This window comes from Accipiter gentilis, chromosome 7 (assembly GCF_929443795.1).
Source record: "Accipiter gentilis chromosome 7, bAccGen1.1, whole genome shotgun sequence".
NCBI classification, from domain to species: domain Eukaryota; kingdom Metazoa; phylum Chordata; class Aves; order Accipitriformes; family Accipitridae; genus Astur; species Astur gentilis.
The window spans coordinates 29,793,676-29,809,289 of NC_064886.1; the positions used below are offsets into that span (position 1 = coordinate 29,793,676).

Sequence of the window (15,614 nt, forward strand, 5' to 3'; positions counted from 1 at the left end):
TTGCAAAGGCCCCATCCTGTCTTCCTGGGCCAGGCACCTTCCACAGGTTTTAGAGCCCTAGGGCAGCCCCTGCTTAATGAGGGGCTAAGGGCCAAAAGGCCACACCTGAGGAAATATGCTCAGTAGCTGCTCTCCTGGCCAGGCTTTTGAGACAAACCTCTCCTTAAACACAACCGGCCTTTTTATTTGCCTGCTGAAAGCAGTGCTTAGCCAAGGGCCTCGGGGGCCCCTGCACCACTCGAGTACACTTTGCTCCTGTCAGTCGCTTTAGGCCTAGCAAAGGAACTGGTGCTCTTTTTTTAAGATCCCAGAAGTGGAACAAAATGCAAAAATGGAGCAGATGGGTACCGATGCTATTTATAGCTACGGAAGCCTTAGCAATGCCTCCGCTGGTGCTTGAGTGAGGCAGCAGGTTGGTGCACGGGTGCCCCTTGCCCCACAAACCTCAGTGCCGTACTTGGGGGAGCCAGGAGGAGGAGGGCTGCGGGGGACCACGCTCACGGGCACTGGAATTTCAGGCTTCGAAATGACAGGGGGGAAAGGCGAAGATGCCGTTTCCATGTGCAACGCTCCTCTCTGCCGGTTCAAACGTCAGGACGGGAGCCGCCTCCTCCCCGTTCGGTGCTGTCAGGCCCGCCCGCCGCCTCAGCACCCGCGCACCCCCCGTCCCTTCCCTCACGCCTTCTTCCCGCCACCCGGGCGCTACCGTTGCGGGCGGTGGCGGCGGCGGCGGCGGCGCGAGCCCGGCGGCGCGAGCCCCCCGACGCGAGCGCCCCCTGCCGCGCCGTGCCGGAACTGGGTCAGGCGCCCGAAGTGGGCCGAGGGGGCGGGGCCGCGCCGCCGAAAGGCGAGGGGGCGGGCGGGCTCCTCCCGCGTCGCGGCGTGGTGACGCGAGCGCCTGCGCGTGACGTTGCGGCGGCTTTCGTCCTGCTCCCGGTCTCGTCCTCGCCGCCCCTCGCCCCGTTCCGGCCTGCGCCCGCTGCCGCCATGGCGAACGTGGCCGACACGAAGCTCTACGATATCCTGGGCGTGCCGCCCGGGGCCTCCGACAACGAGCTCAAGAAGGTGCGCGGCAGGGGCGGCGGCGGTGGCGGCCGGCGCCCGGGGAAGACCGGGCGGCAGCGCCGCGGGGGGAGGGGGCGGGCTTGCCGCCGGGCAGGGCCCCGCGGGGCGGCTGTAGGCGGGCCCGGGGCCGGCGGGAGGCAAGGGGGAGCGGAGCCGAGGGGAGGCCGCGGGCGCGGGGAGCGTGGCCTGAAGGCGGCGGCGGCGGCTCGCGCGGCTGAGGCCCGCGGAGGGGGGGGGGGGGGAAGGGTGCGGCGCCGGGTGAAGGAAGGCGCCCGGTGCCGCCTCGGTAGGCCGCGCCGCGGAGCCGCCGGGGCCCGGCTCGCGGGCGGGCGCCGACGGAGCGGGGTAGGCCGCGGGCGGGCCCCGGAGGAGGGATGGGAGAGGAGGGGAGGGCAGGGAGACCGGCGGGAGGAGGAAGCAGCGGGGCCCGGCCGTGCGCCCCGCGTCCCCGTCCCGGCGCCGCCGGGTCCCGCGTCGGCTGCGGCCGCCGGCGGGACTCTCGCTCGCCTCGCCCCCGCGGCGCCGCGTCCCTCCCGCGCGGCAGAGCGGCGTTGGCAGCTGGCGGAAGGCTCACGGGGTGCGAAAAGCCTCGTGAAGGACCGACCGGTGGATCCTCGCTGGAGCCATTGTCTGCCCCACGTGTAGGCCTTAGTAAGGTTTCGTTTTGCTCCTATACGCGATTCCTGACCGGCCGAAAGCCGCAAGGTAACGTAAACAAAGAAGCGAGGTGAAAACTTGGAGCCAGGTCGTCAGTGTAACGATTCACCGCGTCCGGTTCGTTCTGTAGCATATACACCACTGTTTTCTAAAATTTACACGTGAGGGAGGATAATTAACCAGACAGTTGACTAGCAGTGACCTGCTTCCGCTGATGGGTGGTGCTGGTATTAACAACTCTGCCTTACCCATCATGCATGTGGTAGCCTAATTTGTGCAGGGATGGGCAACTGCAGTGTTGAAATAGTGTTAAGAGGTGGAAGGCGTGCGGTGAGAAGATACTGCTGTATACCGAACACAATCGAGTAGCATATATATATTTCATATCTTTTTTTTTTTACTAAATTCTCCTAAAGGTATCCGTGTTCTGTAAGAATGAGAAACTGATAGCGGTTTTCCACTTGGATAACTTGCACTGCTCAATATTAATTGCTATGGATTAGACTTATGGAGTGTAAAGTTTCCAACTGCCTGCAATGGCAAGAAGTTCATCTATATCTTATTGTCAATGAGAGGTCACATGGATGCTTTATTAATCTGATATTTTAACCTATATATAACAGTATAGGAAAGTGAAAATAAATAGGTAACAGCTTAGTCAAAAGGGCTTGAGAGAACAGGCTTTAACACTGATTAGTTAAATTATCTTTTATTCAAGTTATAATATGGTGTTAGTGCAGACCTTGATTCTGGATCTGTTTCTGATTAAATAAATAGTGGTAGCTTCCTTTTGGGCCATGGGTGGTCTGAAGAATCGCTCTAAACTGGAATGCTGTTATCGGCAAGGATGTGAGCGCTCTCTCTTTTTAAAGACCGCCATGCAAGCTCCTTTTTTCCTGATTAGATAATGTTATGTAGGTTTTCAGTTTAGTGTTCTGTTTTGTAGGGGTTTTTTTTTGTTTGTTGGTTAGACTCCTTAAAATATGTGGGGAAAATCCTTTTTTTGTTCCATATGTAGGTTTGTGGAAGATTATCCTTTGTTACTGATGGGTAATTTGTTCTATAAGACCTATGATTTTTGTTCTCTGCGCTTACTGTGGCTTAGAATATTTGGCTTGTAATATCAATGCACTATTTTTGTTTCATTAGTTCCTTATAAAACTTTATTTTTTGATTGCATGCAGAAATATGGAGTATTTCAAGATAATCAGTAAAGAGAACTAACTGTGCAGATACAAAAAAGGAATCTTACTTGTTCCAGTACAAAATGGAAAGTTGTGATCTCTGTAAAGCTTTGTGTGTAAAGCTCTCTTAATGTAGTTCTAAAGAGCTAATTTAGATGCTCAGTTCTACAGAAATAGAGCTTTTGAAAAATGCACTCTTAAGAACCAGTGTTGCAGTTGTTTGCGGTTGCATTGCTGTAGCTTTTTTAATGTGTATAATTAAACAAAATAAAAGACTGTATACCATGTAATTTATTAACATCTGTCCCCTGATTGTTACTGGGGGGTGTTGAGGTGGAGTGGGGGAAGAGCTGAGGTCTTTACTGTCAAAAACTCAAATTGTAGGAAAAGTCTCTGCCTGTCCTCTTATTTGCTTTGATCCTCTAAAGTATAAGCAAAACAGATGAAATACTGCTGTAGAAAAAGTAATGGTCCTGAGAGTCAAAGTACTGGTCAAAAAAACCCCCACTTTTTGAAAAATCTCATCTGGAGATTTGGCTGTACTCATTCTTCCTACTGTTTTAGAACAATGAAGTTAAATAAAAGCAATCATCTGTACATTTCTGCGCATGTAACTCATGTTACTTAGTTCAAAGTGAGATGAAATCTTCCATTATTGGTAGGTAAGGAAGAATAAAGTGATTATTGTGAGGGTTGACTAATAGGGTTGAATGAGAAGCTGAGGCAGCCATTTTGTTGTTAATGTATTGCTGTGATAGGTGAAAGACAACGGGTTGAAACTTAAAATTGTCATATTGTAGGTTTTGAGTGGTTTCTGTAGAGTAAGTAATTTTAATGAAAGTCCAGTGTGATTCTTCCTGTAAATTAATTAAGACAAGCAGGAAAACTAGTTCTAGCTATTGTGTGCTGTAGTTATGTTTAAATCCAAGTGTATTTAATTTATGCATATAGCAATGTCAAAATTTTTTATGTACCATTTCAATGTATGAGTGATTTGAAAACACTCATTTTCTCACTTTGCTTTATTAGGGTTTTTGTTCTTTCTGGAGATACTACTTGAGTTTCTCAGAAAAGAACTGATGAATCAAAATTGAAACTAAGTTTGTACCTCTTTCAACTAGGCATACCGAAAGCTGGCCAAGGAATACCATCCTGATAAGAATCCAAATGCAGGGGACAAAGTAAGACTTTTTTTTTTTTTTTAACTGCTGAAGTTTACTATTACAGTAGCATCTAAGAGACCAAATACAGGTGTTGCGGGATTGCTGTTGTTAAAAAATAATAACTGTGAGAGGGAACCCTGTCTTGTCTATTTCTTCCTGATCTCAAAATCTACCAGCGTACCTTGTGGAAAAAATGCAGCAGCTGACTGAGTCAAATTGGTTGAGAAGGTAATGCTAAGGGAAAAACCACCTCTCTTCATCTGTCGAGATGGTGTCAGCTGGCATTGGCATCTACATAGGTATTTGAAAAAGTCAGTTTTCCAAGTTTTTCCAACATGGAAAAATATGTGTGGAGGTTCTTGAAAGTGCTGCAGCATAAAACAAATTACATACATGGGAATGTTGTATTAGATTTATTATGCTAATAACAATTAAAAAATGTCAATTAAGTTGACTCAGCTGATTGTCTGTAACAGAACTAAAGTTCTAATGGTTGCTTAGAGGTGAGCACAGATGACTATGAAAAAGTATTAATTTGTTTTGAGGACAAACACCTTAATATGCATTTTGGTAAGTTGCTCAATTGTTAGCGTATTTTAAGTGCCTAACATATCTTGAAGTCTTTGCTATTAGTATGTAACTGGGGTTTTCTTCTTTGGTTGGTTTTTTGTTTTTAAGAAAACTGTCTTAGGCTAGGCACAGTAAAGAACAAAGTCAATTAAGTTTTGCAATAAACGTCATATTTTATGATAAAGGGTAACACAGCTAAGCCCAAGTCTGACTTTTAAGTCTTGCATACTAGAATGAGGGTAGAAAACTGTTCTGTTGTGTACCTTCTTAATTGGGTGTTCATGCTGGGCAAGAAACAGTAGTAAAATGCTCCCTTGAAGTTATAAATTATCATGCACTGTTTTGACTCTGTTCCTCTTCTAGTTCAAAGAAATAAGCTTTGCCTATGAAGTATTGTCAAATCCAGAGAAACGTGAGTTATATGATAGATATGGAGAACAGGGTCTTCGAGAAGGTAGCGGTGGAAGCAGTGGAATGGACGATATTTTCTCCCATATCTTTGGTGGTGGATTGTTCAATTTCATGGGTGGTCAGAGTAGAAGTCGTAATGGTAGAAGAAGAGGAGAAGATATGATGCATCCACTCAAGTGAGTATCTTGATACTGCGATTTGTACTTTCAGGCTTTCCTGATCAGTACTTGACTCTTATAGTTTATGTTTGTAATATGCTGCTCGGTTGAGATACTCTGTGGTCTGCACCTGCTTTTCAGACCTGTGTGTCATGTGTAGCCCAGAAGGCAGTCATCTCGAGTTACTTTTCATGATTGGTTAATCTTACGTACTATCTCATACTTTGCTTTGCCTGGTTATTAGCCTGTATATACTTTGTTAGCATTACTTTCCTTGGTTTTGCTCCTTAATTATGTTTGGAAGTTCTAATCTGAAAAAACATTCAACAACTGAGTATTACTCATTAGCAGGATGCTTAGGGAAGCAGAGGTACTAAGGCTCTGGAAAGACTTAAGTTGACTTGCATTCATAGGGCAATACCAACTGGAACTAGTTGAACTGCATAATTAATGGAAAAGTGTGTGTGGTGGGTTTGGTTTTAGTTTTGGGGGTTTTTTTGGTTTGTGTTTTTTTTTTTAAAGGCATGCTTGAATATCACATCTAATTGTGTTTTGTAGATATCTGCTTGCAGTAATGACTGGCTTTGTACCTGCTGAGCAGGTCCTTTCTAAGTTCTTAAGTTAAGCTGTATCTTTCCTGTGGTTGGCAAACTGTGCTTAGTAAAGTCTATTTACTTTTATGTGCTTGCTTAGTTTAGTAGCTAGTGCTGCATGCTATGTTATTAATTAGCTTTGGTTTTGTTGTTATTTGTAAACACTGATGCCAGGCAACCTTTTCTGAATACACTGAGTTGAAATTTCTATCCACTAACAAACCCTTTTAGGAGAAAGACTAAATGTGTTCATAAACTTTTATCAATAGATGAAGGTTATTGGAGTTTGATAGTGTATTCAAGAGCTTCTAAAAAAAATTGAAACACGAATAAATCTAAATCATTAAGTGGCCTTGGGGACATGCTAACCCCTCCCCACTAAACTATCTCATGTGGAAAGCCCAATACAGTAGTAAGTATTCTGTATGTATTCTTACATATGCATGCTATACATTGTCAGGACAGTCTGGAGAGGTTTGTTTCTCACCTGCCTGGTAGAACAAAAAAACCCAAATCCACTATGACTGTAAAATAAAACCTAAAATGCTAGATCAGCTTGTTTCCTGTCTCCTGTTGAGAAACACAAGCAATCCTATCTGTTTTTTTCTGACTAAATTGTAGCTTTTCTCTGAAACTATGTTCAATATTACACATGTATATTCATATGTATGGAATAGTTTTTAATGACTCCTTGTGAAAGCAAAAATGGTGCTTTAAAATCTTACTTTTATAGCAGATTTAGTCTTTTTGTGAAGATCTGTTTAATTTGTCCTAGGCAAGTATTTTAATTACATGGTGAAAGTTGTTAAATGATAACCCAGGAGAAATGCTTTGTTTTGTAGAGTCTCTTTAGAAGATCTGTATAATGGAAAGACAACTAAACTACAACTTAGCAAGAATGTCCTTTGTAGTGCATGTAATGGGTAAGTTTGCTTATATTTTTGAGTTCTCTGGTTGCTTTGTTGGCATATACTGTAATGAAGCATCTCTTATGTCAGATCTTTATCAGTATTTGACTTACTGGAGCCTGCTTTCAGACTAGAAAATTGTTGAACTTGAGTGATACTGTTGATGGAACTGAACTATTCAAGGGGTTCGTTTGGGCGGGGAAAGGGAGAGGAAAGAACCTAACTATAATTGGCAGTGCGATTAGGAATGTTAACCTACTGATGTAGGGGTTTTTTTTTGTTGTATGTTTCTGAAAAACTTACTTTTCATGCAACTGGTGCTTGCTATTCTAGGCAGGGAGGGAAGGCTGGAGCTGTTCAGAAATGCAATGCTTGCCGGGGTAGAGGTGTACGTATCATGATCAGACAGCTGGCTCCTGGAATGGTTCAGCAGATGCAGTCCGTATGCTCTGACTGCAACGGAGAAGGTAGGCCAAGCTATTCTGTGTTACTAAATGCATTTAGTTGGATTCAACCTCCTGGTTAAATCTCAGGAGGAACTTATCCAGGACAGTTTTGCTCCCACCTAGTCAGGTCTCAATCTGCTGTCAAGATGGAGAAATCATTTTACTTGGACCAGCAAGATTTACAGTGTTTGATGTACTGAAAAGCAGCCTGGAAGCTTGAGCAGTTAGGGATTGATTGTTTTTAAAAACACTTAGATGTGAATATTACTTATTGCTATTACTCTTGTGTTAAAATAACAAAATCTTGGTTTTTACTTTAGGAGCTTTCTGTCTTTTTTGCAGTCTCCTAATGTGTCCAAGGACAGGTTTAGGTTAAAATCCAACTTTAGGTTTCCATTTTTAACTACTTCAAATTAAGAAGATACGTTTTGCTCAATTGGTTGTGTTTGGGGGAACAAGTTCAGCACAAGATCTGCACTTCATGTGATTCCTTTTTAGATCTTTTGCAGTTTCCAGAGTAGTAACATCACCTTGTGGATGTTTTTATTCTTCTTGATACTTGTGAATTAGAGAGTTGTATTTTGTGACTAGTCAAAACATTTCATAAATGATGTTGTCTTTGAATATATTGTTTTCACAGTTTACATACCTACCTTACCTATTCAGTAGTTTCAACTGCGTCATAATGTTATACTTTGTTTCACAGAAAGGTCGTTTAAGCTGGCAAGTTTAATGTCTTAAGCCAAGTGCATCTGCTTGTGGCACTTAGAGCAGTATTGGAAATAAGTACTGAAATTGTACAGTTCATGTGGCCTAATGTTTTGGTTAGCCTGTACAAAGACAATAGCTTACTTGAAAAATAAAGATTAAGTGGAACAGAGAATTTAAGCTGGTTTAGATAGTCATCCTTCAGTTCATCCTTGCTAGAGGTGATGGACAATGTGGAAAAACTATTCAGTTTAAGAGTATAAAAGTGAAATCCCTTATGTGTCAGAAAAAGTTAGATCCTTTCCGTGGGAAAACCTATATATTGCTCTTGCTTGAAACTGTCATTTGACCAGCTATCTTTCCCCCCATTTTCTATGCAAGACTCTCTAGTTCTACTGGCTTTATTTACATAATACTTTGTTGTGGTGGTATATTGTAAAATGTGGCTGTCAATGAACAGAACCCAGTAATCCTTTTTTCACTGTTGTTAACAGAAGTGGAACTAAGCTTCCTAAATTCACTGAAATAGTTTGAAAATTGTATTCTGACTTTTAAAGGAGGGGAGATGCTTCAGTTTGGTTTTAGCTTCATCCTTTCTCTTACAGCTTTCATCCTCCAGCATAACAAGGAATGGAGAAGGCTTTTTTTTTTTTGAGTAGTAAGTCGAGTGGTAAGGATACAGGAGACAAGACTTAAGGAATGGTAGAAGCTATAGACAAAGTCTTGTTTTGCCTTTCTCTAAAGCACTCTTGAAAATCCTTGATAAGACGGCTTGGAGGGTTATGTGTACTTTTGCATTCCCTGCCTTGCCCCCCCCCCCCCCCTTTTTTTTTGTCTTCCTCCTCTTCTAGCTAGGGTAAATTAAGCCTTTTCTCTTGTGAGGAATTCGTAAAGCACTATCTAAATCACTAGTTGTGTTGCATGTATTCTTCAGCTTACTTTTAAAATAGTTTTTCTTCAGAATCTGATGCAATTATGAGGAAATCTCTGAACTCAAAATTTGTCTTTCTTTAGGTGAAGTAATTAATGAAAAAGACCGCTGTAAAAAATGTGAAGGCAAGAAGGTGATCAAAGAAGTAAAAATACTTGAAGTCCATGTAGACAAAGGCATGAAACATGGGCAAAGAATTACATTCAGTGGAGAAGCAGATCAGGCTCCAGGTGTTGAACCAGGAGATATTGTCCTCTTACTCCAAGAAAAGGAGAATGAGGTAATGCTTTTGAGTTTATATTTTAAATGCCTTTTATGCTAGTCTTTCATATTTAAGTGATATAGATGGCTGTTCATTTTAAAGTAATTCGTATAGCTGCAGCTCTGGGAGATATGGTAAATAGCTTTTAATAGATTTATAGCAAGTAACATGGCTTTCACGGTGAGCCAGAAAAAACTTTGCAAGTCTGTAGCCAGAGGACATGCAGATTCTGGTGTTTCCTAATGCTAATAAAAGTTAGCTTTTTCAGGGAAGGTCAAGCTAACTTGGATATAGTGGATGCAGTGAAGAGCCATTCAGGATGTTAACTTCAATCTGCTTTGCTTGTGACACTAACAAAATGCTAGGTGTTGCTTTTTTACCAATGTCTTGCAACATGGCAGGGAACTCCTATTAAAATCCCCAGATAGTGCTTTCTATCTCTGCTACTGTGGTTGTGGAAATATAACACAGAATGCTGATGTTACTGATTCATTTAACAAAACTAAGACACATGTTAAGGCTTATGCCTACTGTATTCTGGAGTATATACATTCCAATTTTGCATTAAATATTGTAATTTATCTTTTTCTGTGTTAAAACTCCCTTACGCCAGAGTTGAGGTGACTGCTGCTTTTTTTGAATGCTTTTGTTTAGAAAGGCCAGGTATTACTATGATGAAAGAAGAAATAGTTTGTGTGTTATACTCTGGAAAAAATGTTGAATGGAATCGTGGTGGGGGGGGAAGTTCTGTTGTGACATAAAGAATAGCATTTGGTACAAATTTCAATTCCAGTCACATATTAAGGACATAATGTTGGTTATCTGAAACTTAGGTACTTCGTAAGCTTTTCAAAGCTGTGTCAAGGACTGCTAATTTGTCAATCAGTTTTGCATAGCTCTACATGTTCCTCTCTTTCTTCTGTAATATTGGTTGAAACATAGCATCACAGTTGATTTTTGACTATGATAAGGGAGAAAGAGTCTGTAAGCATACAGAACAGTCAGATGTGCATGATGGCATCAGATTCCAGACGGTGGATGCCACTTCTGTCTTAGTCTTCTAACAAACTACATCTATTTTTACAGTATTAACAATTCTGAAAATTACTGTACCTTGCGTCCTACTGAGTAAAACTAGACTGACTTTTAGTGAAGATTTTAAGTTCTTAAAATTTCCCTTGAGGTGGGAGTTGTAGTTCTGCCAGTGGCTAAAGCTTACGTTTACTCTGATGAAGAATTGTGAGTGATACAGCTTAAAGATCACTTAGGACTGCTGTGGACTAATTGATCAAAGCCCTGCTGTATATAAAGTTAGCTGAAGCAGATATGCATAATGACTAGTTAAATGTTGAGAAACAAAGATGTGGTTTTTGTACTCTGGTGCAGGGGAAGTAGTGTCAAACTGTCCTAAGTTTTGTTCATAGGTTGCTTGTGTAGAAGATCTTGGGGATAAGAGAGCACTGCTGCTATACAGGCCGCCTTGTTTAATTTGAACCTTACATCATAGTATATAGTATGGTTTGCCTTATCTTAGATGACACTTCCATCAGGCACAAACTTTCCAAGCATGTTAAGCTATTCGAATTAACAGAATTAACTTTGTACAAAGGCTGTTGCTCTGACATTGAATTTTAAGAATAAATAATAAAGTCTAAATAACAAGTTGTGTGGAGATACAATTATAGGACTAGAAAAGATACCTCCTGTTTTTGTTTTTTAGGTCTTCCAGCGGGATGGAAATGACTTGCATATGACGCACAAGATTGGACTAGTTGAAGCACTGTGTGGATTTCAGTTCACATTTAAGCACCTTGATGGACGTCAAATTGTGGTTAAATATCCTCCTGGAAAAGTAATTGAACCAGGTAAACTTGACCTGATAAAGACTTCTTTTGACATTCTTTAACACTTAATCCTATTCTTGTTGTCCTGTTAACTGAACCTAGGCTAGAGAAATTAAAGACAATTGCATAGAGAAAGATTTGTTCTGAAGTAGCACTCTCCAGCTTACTTCTCTGAATTACAGGTTGTGTTCGTGTAGTCAGAGGTGAAGGAATGCCACAGTATCGTAATCCTTTTGAGAAGGGGGATCTTTACATTAAATTTGACGTTCAGTTTCCTGAAAATAACTGGATTAGCCCAGAAAAGCTTTCAGTAAGTAGTTTTTCAAGCACAAGCATGGTGGTCTTATTTGACAGTGTGTGCACAGTGTGTGTGTTGTACCTCATATGCTTGCTTTCAGTGCTTAAAGTTAGATGCAAGTACAATTGTTCTTTTTAACATTGTTTATGGCAACGTGTCATTTGAAAATACTCATTGGAATATGAATTTACAGAACCTGTATTTAAGAGCTGTGCAGATGTTGGGCAGATGAGGGCAGGAGGAAGAGTCTTCCTGTTGCTGTGTGATAAGCTTTCCGAGTGCAACTGTACTTACTGATTGCACTTTTGGTTGATGATACATGGAGCTATTTGGTTTTCTTTAAGTGGTGTCATCCAGTTGATACAAATGCTTTGGATACTTCTAAACGGGTATGCGCTTCAGGGTTTACAGCAGCTTGGACTTGTAAACCAAACCTGCTCTGAGAGGGAGTCTTGAAGTTGTGGGAAACTGGTCACTTTATTTAGCACTTGTAGATGCAGTACTGAATACAGTTCTTTTTTTGGGGCAGGAACTTGAAGATCTTCTGCCAGCTAGACCAGAATTTCCTAATGTAATTGGTGATGCAGAAGAGGTAGATCTTCAGGAATTTGATACCACTCGTGGTTCAGGCGGTGGCCAGAGACGTGAAGCTTATAACGATAGTTCTGATGAAGAAAGCAGCCATCATGGACCTGGGGTACAGTGTGCCCATCAGTAAACGTTTGTCTAAAAAGTTGCACAAGGATTTTCTTTCAAATTTTGCCTGACTTGTTTTCAACAATCCAGCTGGATTGTATAAGTAATCCAGATGAACCAATGGACATCTATTGCTGTATGTGTAACTTTTAAATTGGTCTATAGTATCTACAGAGTGTAATTTAAACTAACCACAAGCTTACATCTTCATTTTGACTGTGTAGCAGAATAAAGCACTTGAAAGGAAGACGAGACTCCTTTTCACATGGGTTTTAAGTTTGTCCTCGTATCTGTGCTTGATTTTTACCAGTTTTGTGTAGATTTTAAGTTTCATATTTTAAATTCAAATTCTACATTGTAAAGTTTGTGTACAATTTGTCCTGAGGCTTGGTATTTGGCTGCACCTGCATAAGCTGCTACAAGTAGAATAAAGAATTTCATAGCCTGTATCTATCATCTAGATGCATGGTAAATGGGCTTTGCACATAATGGGTTTAGAGCTGACTGGGAACAATGGAAGACTAAATTAGAAGTGGTTGTAAGTTTTTTCTACCATCTTGTGAACGGTTTCTGAAATTAAATAAAAGCAGTTGGTGTATAATATATTTCTTTTTTGCCTTGTAACTCTTACTTCTCCAGTGGCTTTATCTATTCTGTGTATGAAGAGACTATGTAGATGGTAGACATTTTATAAATGCAGAGAGGCTGAAGCTGCTTTAAGACTAGGTTGCAGTTAGGTAACAATTGTGTGCCACATAGAATGGTCTTTTCTTGAAATGAGATGTGACTAAATGGGCACAGGGAAGGCTGCAGCCATGGCCCCTTTGTATGAAGAAAAACAAGGATATGTGAGCTCAATCAGAAGATAACAAAACCTTTTAAATGAAGATGATTAAATCCCAAAGTAATGGTGTCTTTCTCTTAGGCTTTGAATCCAATTCAAAGTCTGATTCAGTCTGACTTCCTAGAGATCTGTTTCCAGTTTAAAAAAAAAAAAACTTTGTAAAAATGAACATTATGCCTGGCAACTTGTGGTTGCATTAACACAGTTTGTAAAGAGACTGAGATTAGTATTGTACTTGACAAAAATTTTTGACCTGGAAACATACTAAATGTAGATGGTTTTCTTACTTTTCCTTAGTTTGCACTTTTGTGTTTTAACTATTAAGACATTTAAGTTCCCCAGCTTCAGTTCTGTTCCTTTTTATATGCTTTTAATTGGTAAAAATACCACAACAAAGCAAAAATATGACCTTAAATAATTATCAGGTACTGTTAGTTACCTAAGTGTTTTGTACATTTAGGAGGTGTGCATGAACTTTGGTTGGTAAGCTGCTGCTTTACAGTGAGGTTTCTGCCCCTGTTGAAGAGAGGAAGTTGAAAGATGCCTCTACTTTTCTTTACAAATCTGAATTTTGTTCAATTACTGCTCAGATAGTTGTTGACAATTTACCAATGAGGTTGGAGGGACAAACTCCCAGGGTTTCCATGTGCTTGGGTAGGCATTGGCATTTGAGTGTTGCTGAACATCCTTGCTACAGACTCTAAAACTGAAGCAAGAATAAATACTGTTTGACCTGTATTTCAGTTTTGACTTCTTATGCTGTGGCATTCTCATCTAGAGAATCTTTCTTTTCATTTATTAAAATTTCAAGTTGCTTTTCATGAAGCCATGGTTACATACTGATCTTTTCTCCTGATTCAGTTCTCCAAGAAGTCAGTCATCTTAACCTGTAATGCTTAAACAATTGAAACACCTGTCTTCTGCTTTTAAGTAGTAGCTTTAGGATTTACCTCCTTGGAAAATGGAGTATGTACTCTAAACTTTTTATCCCTTTACTTTCAAATTGCTTTTATCAGGGGGATAGAGGAGGGCATTTGTTGTAACTTTTTGGATAGCATGCTGAAGTGAAGGGGTGGGGGGGGGGGAGTTGATTACTGTACATAGTGTGAGTTAGTCTAGTTCTGTTTCAGTCCTGAGACTGCATTGATTTAGGTTCTTGATAGCAGCAGGTTTCAATAAGTGGTGACATTGTCACAGTTGCCCTTATACATATCTCCTGCTCTACTGCGAGGGTATCCCTTAAAGTTGTAGTGTAGAAAAATGTCACATAAATTCACAATCTCCACTGTCTTGGTTTCAATATTTAAATTGCAAGTAATATACTACTACAGTTACTAATGCTTTAGTAGTTTACTGATGAAGTTTAATGCTTAACATCGCTATTAATGCTTTAACTAGGCCAATATGACTCTCTGCTGAATAATCAAATAAACATTAGTTGAGTGATCTCAGTAATAAACAGCTGCAACTTGAGTACTTAGAGGTGGTACTATAAACAAATGAATATTCTGTATGTTGGGGGAAGAAGAAAACATAATCACTAGAACTGCATTAGAACCATTTTTTAGTTGATGCTTTTTTATATCTTTTAATAATGGCTTCAAGAAGCTAAGAAGAAAAAAAACTCAGGAAGTCATCTAGCTTATTTTGTGACATATCTATTTCTGCATATACAGTGACTAAAACTGACCTAAAGTTGACTCTTGTAGGAAGTCTTTATCTGTCCTCTTGAGTGTCTGATTTACCAAGGTGTTCACTGTGTATATTTATTTGTAAGATGCCAATAGTGGCATGGTTCTTGTCCCTGTAAAAGATGAAGCTATGTTCCTTTGGAAAAATAGGTTTGCAAAGAAGTTAGAAGTAATCAGTAGAAGAAAGATTACTGTTGTTTGAAAAAATGAAACATGCCAGAGACTTATTTGTTAATATGAAGTAATCTCTCATCTCTCTAACTAGGATGTAATAGGAAAATTGTATTTCAGTTATTAACCCATAACCTCCCACTATAGCCTTAGGCTGATGCAGCTATGACATTCAAATAATCACTGTAAAAGAGGTGTGGGCCACTTAATTATATGCCTTCCTTACCAAATTTAAAAGGAACATTGTAGATATAAATGGAGTATAGAGGCTTCCTAGCTTGGTGCCAAGTCATAAAAATTACTTCACTTGATTGAAGAGTCCTTGTGTTTCGTTACAGTGTGCAGCCTGTGATTTCTGCCCTTTGTGTCAGGGCCAGGAAACACTTTCCCAGTTTATAGTAGTAGCCTTTTAGTCACAAAAAAACCTAATCTCTAAATTGTAACTCAGAAAATACTTCAATAAGAACAGGCTTGATTAAACACTGCCAGCTATTTTTGTAATATGACCCCAGTGAGATCCACAACAACAATGTGTTGGCCTATATTACAAAGCATGCCTAACACTATAACTTTTCCAAAAATTTTGAAAACTGCAGGTTTCAGTACTGCATTGCAATTTTGGTTACCTTAGTATAGTATGGGAGTGAACAGTTTTAATCATTCACATTAAAATGTCCATTTGCCTGCAATAATCAAAAGCTGATACCACACTAATGTGATGCTCTTATAATTTAAGGGAAAATGGATGTTAATTCAGGTTGAACTGAGTTACAGAACTAACTATTCAAGTGTTCTGTAAACTTCATGTATAATCTGAATGAGATGTTTATTCCTGTATTTCCTCATTACCAAGCAAGAGCATAGTTTTAATCTAGGTGTGACAGTGTTTTAACTTGATGTTCATTACCAGTTTTGTCTCCCATACCTTGGAAAGCTTTCTTTTTTTTCTCCTTATTTGAAACTTGTGACCTTTGTTTCCTTAAGTGGAGCAAGGGTAGAAGCAAGACAAAAAAC

At 40.4% G+C, this 15,614-nt stretch overlaps 1 protein-coding gene across 1 annotated transcript; it reads left to right on the top strand.

Moving 5' to 3' along the window:
- The first annotated feature begins 879 nt into the window (after positions 1–879).
- Positions 880–12,499, top strand: DNAJA2 (DnaJ heat shock protein family (Hsp40) member A2). Its single transcript, XM_049805257.1, has 9 exons — positions 880–1,065; positions 4,028–4,087; positions 5,003–5,226; positions 6,644–6,724; positions 7,043–7,176; positions 8,878–9,074; positions 10,777–10,921; positions 11,083–11,210; positions 11,728–12,499. The coding sequence occupies exons 1-9, from the start codon at positions 988–990 to the stop codon at positions 11,914–11,916; spliced, it is 1,236 nt and encodes a 411-aa protein (XP_049661214.1). The 5' UTR covers positions 880–987; the 3' UTR covers positions 11,917–12,499.
- The last annotated feature ends 3,115 nt before the right edge of the window (positions 12,500–15,614 follow it).